Raw genomic sequence first — 5952 nt, 5'->3', positions numbered from 1 at the left:
TCCCTCATCTAGCACTTGGTCATCCACACAATCTTCTGATAAATCATCATCATCCTGATCAATTTCATAGTCTGAGTCTTGGAAGTCAGAGTCATCACCAGTCTCACTGGGAGGGCTCAGATCACAATAGAACTCTGGAAGCTTTTCACCTTGCTTACTGGGAACTCTGTCAACATTGCGAGGGCTCAGACCCTTGGGCAAGGATGCAATTGGGTTTACAACTAGGTCATCCCAATCTAGCCCACTGATAGTGTCATCATGGTCTAGATACAGAACAAAATTCTTAACCCTGTGCACTAGTGAAGCCATCACAATTGTGTCTGTATCTGTACTAGTTTCTCTAAGTCCTTGTTCAAAAGTCAGTCCTGGTAGCAACCAATGGACCTTCATTACTAGATTCCTTGGGTAATGCAACTTAAAGGCTAACTCATCAAACCACATGGGAGACCATGTAGCTACTTCACAGTGATCGAACCAATTGACCCTTTCATGAGCATAAGCCTTATCAGAACCTTGACCAACAAAGTACCCACCATGGTGAACCTCAACCGTGAATTCTTCATCATCATCACCTATATTATGAACGTACTAACACATCAGAAAAACCCACTACAAAACCCCAACCCGTCACCTAAAAAAATCGAAATCACAAACCCTAACAGCAACAAAATCATGATTTTTCGTATCTAAGTTCAAGCACAGCCAGAGAACAACAATCTACACCACTGAATCCAAGGATTTGGGCATCGATACAGTACTTACCGTATTGGGGCGGTGAATCCCCTTTTCTACGCAACGTAGCCACCATCTTCTGGATTCTGCGAGATCGGCGTAGGAAGGCGCAAGCGGGAGGCGGATCGGATCCGAACTCGGTGGCGAATCGGCGCCGCTCGCCGACGGCCACCGGTCGCCACGCCCGCGGTCTCTCCTACCCCTTCGAGCTGCACCTCCTTGACGACAACGAAGACAGACGAGTGGGGAAAGAACTGGAAGCAGAAAAGTCTAGAGGGGCTGCCTACAATTTTACCCAATGCCCTCCACCCTCACGCGACGAGCAGATGCTTATTGATCCAACCTGGACGTCACATGGATAGCCACGTCGGTTAAAAAACTGGAACACAACGCTATGTGCTAGGAATGCGCCACTAACAAAGATGATGGACCTAAAAACCCACTTTCAGAGTTGATGGACCTAAGTGAAACTTGAGTACAAGTTGATGGACCACTGATGCATTTAACTCTTTAATATATTACATGCAGTATATGGTTAATTTTCATGTAGTGAGCATTACTCTCATAACATATTTCTCATCCGGATAAGTGAATATATGGTTTAGTAACCGTACGAAAATCTTCTTGGCTACCTGAAGAAGTTATATGCTACCACAAGGTTCGCGGCACGAGTAACTTCTTGACAAACTCATCATTAGCTCATATACACACCACTAGTGTAAGTTTGATGCCGCTAGCAGTGACCCAATCTCAAGTCGACGGCAAGCCTGAGAAGAACTCGACGGCGTACTTGGACGGATCGGCGAGCACCTTCAGCGACCTCGGGATAGGCGGGACGTTGACGTCGACCAGCCCCTCCAGAACCTGCACCACCGTCCCCATGCTCGGGCGCAGGCTCTCGTCCTCCTGCACGCACCAGCACGCCACCTTGCAGGCCCGCTCCACCTGGGCCACGTCCGCGTTGCCGCCGAGCTGGCCGTCCACCGCGCTGCTCACGTCGCCGTCGAAGAGCAGGCTGACGGCCGTGGACGGGAAGAAGTCCACGGTGCCGTCCGCGCGCTGGCCGACGTTCCGCCGGCCCGAGACGATCTCGAACAGCATCATGCCGTAGCTGAACACGTCCGCCTTGGTGGTGACGGCCGTGCCGGCGATCCACTCGGGCGCCAGGTACCCCACCGTGCCCCGCATCGTGGTGAGCACGCGGCTGAAGTCGCGGCCCATGAGCTTGGCTAGCCCGAAGTCAGCGACCCTGGGCACCAACGCGTCGTCCAGGAGGATGTTCTCGGGCTTGATGTCGCAGTGGATGATGCAGTCCCTGCATTTCTCGTGCAGATAGTCCAGCCCCCTCGCGATCCCCAGAGCGATCTGGTACCTGGCGTCCCAGCTCAGGACACCATGGCTGCTGCTGGCCCCGAACAGGTGCCTGTCCAGAGAGCCGTTTGGCATGTGCTCGTAGACGAGGAGCCGGTTCGACCCCTCGGAGCAGAACCCGAGCAGCCTGATCAGGTTCACGTGCTGGGTCGTGCCGATCGTGCTCACCTCGGCACGGAACTGCTTCTCCCCCTGCCGAACGCCTTCCAGCTTCTTGACCGCCACGAGCGTTGCGTCAGGGTCAGGCAGCGCCCCTTTGAACACGGACCCGAAGGCGCCGCCGCCGAGCTTCTCTGAGAAGTTCTTGGTCACCAACCGCAGGTCGCGATACGTGAATGCCACCAGGGATCCTTCGACCCTCCTCAACGACTTGATCCTTCTGCTTCTCAGGATGAAGATTGTAGCCAGAACGATCGCGGTGACCGCGGCGACGAAGCCCCCGACGACGAGCCCGATGATCAGTGTCTTGGTGTTCCCGTTGCTAGAGAACTCGGACGCAGCGAGGCGGATCGAGATGCTGCTGCCGCCTCCGGTGCCACTGCTGGTCGTGTCCTGAAGGTTGATGAGGTCCCCGTACCACAGCGAGCAGCCGCCGACGCTGTAGGAGAACGCGGTGCAAGAACAGTTGCGGAGGCACGCGAGCTCGCAGTCGTGAGCACTCGCTGCCGCCGTGCTCTGCGCGTTGCTCGGCAGCCTCATGTTGGGCATCGTGTAGAACCTATCATCGTTCCTGCTGCCGTGCTTCTTCTGCCCGTCTCGAGCGGCGGCGGCGCTGCAAGGCTGCAGGGCGGTGTTCCTGGCGCAGCCCGCGGTGTGGTCGTCCTGCAGCCACTCGGCCAGGTCACGCTCCCGGAACCCCCGGGGGCAGGTGCAGGACGGCAGCGCGTTGTCGGTGCACACGCCGAACGGCCCGCACACCGAGTAGACGTCGCACTGCCGCTTGGGCTCCGACCAGAAGAGCACCCACTCGTTTCCGGCCGCCACCCACGTCAGGAACTGGATCTGTCCAGTCACGTCCACCTGGAACCGCGTCACCACCGACTCGTCCGTGACGTCGTAGACGAAGTAGCTCTCGTTCGCGCCGTCGACGTAGCCGAAGGTGTACTCGGACACGGGCGACGCGCCGGTGGACGTCATCTCCGGCACGGCGGCGAACGCCGTCCCCGTCCAGTTGCCGCTGCTCCAGTACTGCTCGCTGCCGTTCCAGTTGAGCAGGTACTGGCTGGAGCCGCGCGGGTCCAGCTCCAGCGCGAACAGGCTCGGCGTCGGGTCGTTGTACCCCTTCCACGCCACGAGGCGCGTCACCTCGCCCGTGAGCTTGTTCCGGCCCAGCTTCCCGCCGGGGAGCCACGTGTCGCCGAAGTGGTCGAAGCTCTGCCACAGCACGGCGGAGGTGTTGGACGCGTCCGCCAGGACGAGGTTGCCGTTGTCGAGGATGATGCCCACCGTGGAGTTGGAGGTGATGCCGGTGGTCACGTTGGTCGACCAGACGACGGTAGACCTGCTGCTGCTGTGGTCGAGGATGACCATGTTGCGGTCGCTGGAGATGGAAAGCTGCGAGGACTCCGGGTCGGAGATGGGCGTCACCCGGTTTGCCACCCACACCGTGGTGTGCACCGAGATCTGGTTGTACCAGATGCCCAGGTACCAGCGCTGCGTCGAGTTGTCTGTTGCACCTTGCACAGAACAAAGAGTTGCATGATGAATTGAACGGTGATCCACCATTTCTTTTTAAATTTGTATGTAATGACAGTTGTCCGTCAGAAGTACGTACAGTATAGCTGTCTACTCCGTATTTTTTAGGCCGATTTCTCGGAGCGATGAGTGGCGGTGCACTCGCTTTGTGCCGAACACTTTGAACAAGTCAATTGCTAAATCCGCATGATCGGGAAGACATTAAAATATGAGCACGGCCAGGTGTGCTTCTAGAAAAGAAGGTGCTTTCAGTTGATTGTGAAATCTTTATGCTAGCTGTTTGTCAACCTTTCCCAACCTTCGGTTTTCTCTCTTTCCCAGTACGTGACAAGATTTCTGGATGTGTGAATGAAGGTTCAGAAAAGTTAGCAGTGACGACAAGTGATCCTAAACGTATCTTTCTACGCCCCGTCATCAGGAAAGAGAATGTTAACTAACGTGATTTTTCTTGTGTTCTACAAAACTTCCTACTCCGTAGTTTTTTAAGGGGTCGTTTTATTTCCTACTCAAATGTTACTATCGGGGAATACAAAGTTCAAAGAATGTTCAGCGAGAAAAAAAAAAAAATCTAGTTTCCCACTGAAAGAAAGAGGAAAATCTGCTGGCTTGAATTCTCGTTGAAATGCTCATAGAAAGTATTTGGAATTTTGGAGTTGCATCTGTACTGACTAAACAAGTAGTATGATGATTAGCTTCCTTCAAAAAAATAGACTACTCTATGATCATTACTTATTTATTTGTTAATTGTACTCCACGTACCGACGCATTTTCTCTTCTATAAAAACAACAACTTTATATACTTATTATCATCATCATATATACAAATAAAGTTATAAAACTGAGCTTCAAGCCTTCAATTCACCAAAAGACAGCAAGAACCCGCAGGCGTACGAGTGCGAAGTTAGAGACGACATAGGTACCTGGCTGGAAGAATCCGAGCCTGAACTTGCCACGCTTGGACACAAGGCTCTGCCCGCCGGACAGCGGCTGGCCGGCGGCGACGGTGTCCTCGGCTCGCGACGGAACTCCCCGCAGCAGAAACAGGAAGCTGAGGAGGAGCAGAAGAATGGGTGCTGCTGCTGCAGCCGGTCCTCCACCGCGAGTCGCCATTGCTGCTGGCTGCTGCAGCAGCTAGCCAGGGCATGCAGCCTCCAATCCAAGCGAGAAATTAACGAGAATGCCGAACAGGAACTGAGACGGATCAGCCAACTTAGTGAAGCGGGAGTGCAGAAAGCGAGAGGGAATGAATAAAAACTCCCTCGGTCACACACATGGCGCGTCGCGGTTCCGTGCCGGACGTCGCGCGCGCCTCGGGCCTCTGCTGCTGCTGCCGCTGTTGGCGGTGTGGGGAAAAAAAGGGGCGACGGCAAGCGACCGCGGCGGGCGGGGGCGTTTAAATGCGGCCCATAAAGGCGTCGTACGGGGACGGAGACACTGGCCGCTTTCGACGAGCGCCTCCGCCCGGCCGGCCCCGTCGCCACTCCACACCGGACGGACGCCGTGTCGTGCGGACGCACGCGATCGAGCCTCGTTCGTCGATCGGTCTCCACATGCTTTTAACGCTTCACGGTGTGAAGCTAATGAAGTCCCTCCATGTGGGTGCACACTGCATCGTACGTACGTGTGCCAGGACAGTAGGGCCGGAGCAGCGGTCCGTCACCTGGGCTGGGCACGCGTTCCTGCGCGTACGAAACCACGGAACGACCTCGAGCCGGGGACCGTTTTTCGCTGGCTGGGAGTTGGGAGTTAGCCGCCGCCTGTGGCGATCTAGCAGGAGCACGTTGGCCTCGTCGCCCGGATTAGATTAGAGTGAGCCAGGGCCTGAATGGATCGGATGGGTCGTCATTAACGCGAGTGGCCAGCCAACAGCAGGACGCGCGCGACGGCGATGCGCCACCGAACCAAGCCGGCCGAACCCCCGCGGCACCGGTTGCATTGCATTGGTGCGGCGCTGGTCGCCGCACAGCGCCCCGGTGTCGTGGTGGCTCTCGCGAACAGTGGAGCGAGCCAACAGGAGCAGTGCGCTGTGGACCTGTGGTCGCGTCGCGCGCGTGCACCCGTCGGTCCGCGTCCGCGTCACAATGTGGCCATCAATGGAGCGCCGGGACTGCAGCGCGACCGCAACGGGGATCGGCGGCTATCCGAGACAACAGA

General features: G+C 56.2%; 1 protein-coding gene across 3 annotated transcripts; it reads right to left on the bottom strand.

The window, feature by feature from the left end:
* Positions 1–1229: 1229 nt before the first annotated feature.
* Positions 1230–5183, bottom strand: LOC136453811 (G-type lectin S-receptor-like serine/threonine-protein kinase At2g19130). 3 transcript variants are annotated; one of them, XM_066454369.1, is made up of 3 exons: positions 5070–5181; positions 4719–4947; positions 1230–3779 (listed from the first exon to the last, which is right to left on the bottom strand). In XM_066454369.1, the coding sequence occupies exons 2-3, from the start codon at positions 4906–4908 to the stop codon at positions 1483–1485; spliced, it is 2487 nt and encodes an 828-aa protein (XP_066310466.1). In that variant the 5' UTR covers positions 4909–4947; positions 5070–5181; the 3' UTR covers positions 1230–1482. The 3 variants fall into 3 exon arrangements, with proteins under 3 accessions (XP_066310466.1, XP_066310465.1, XP_066310467.1); XM_066454368.1 differs by having other exon boundaries at positions 4719–4989; positions 5070–5172; XM_066454370.1 differs by having other exon boundaries at positions 1230–3770; positions 4719–5183.
* Positions 5184–5952: the final 769 nt, after the last annotated feature.

Source organism: Miscanthus floridulus, chromosome 5 (genome assembly GCF_019320115.1).
Source record: "Miscanthus floridulus cultivar M001 chromosome 5, ASM1932011v1, whole genome shotgun sequence".
Lineage (NCBI taxonomy): Eukaryota > Viridiplantae > Streptophyta > Magnoliopsida > Poales > Poaceae > Miscanthus > Miscanthus floridulus.
The sequence above is the reverse complement of the archived record's forward strand: the minus strand, read 5'-3'. Positions and strand labels throughout refer to the sequence as shown.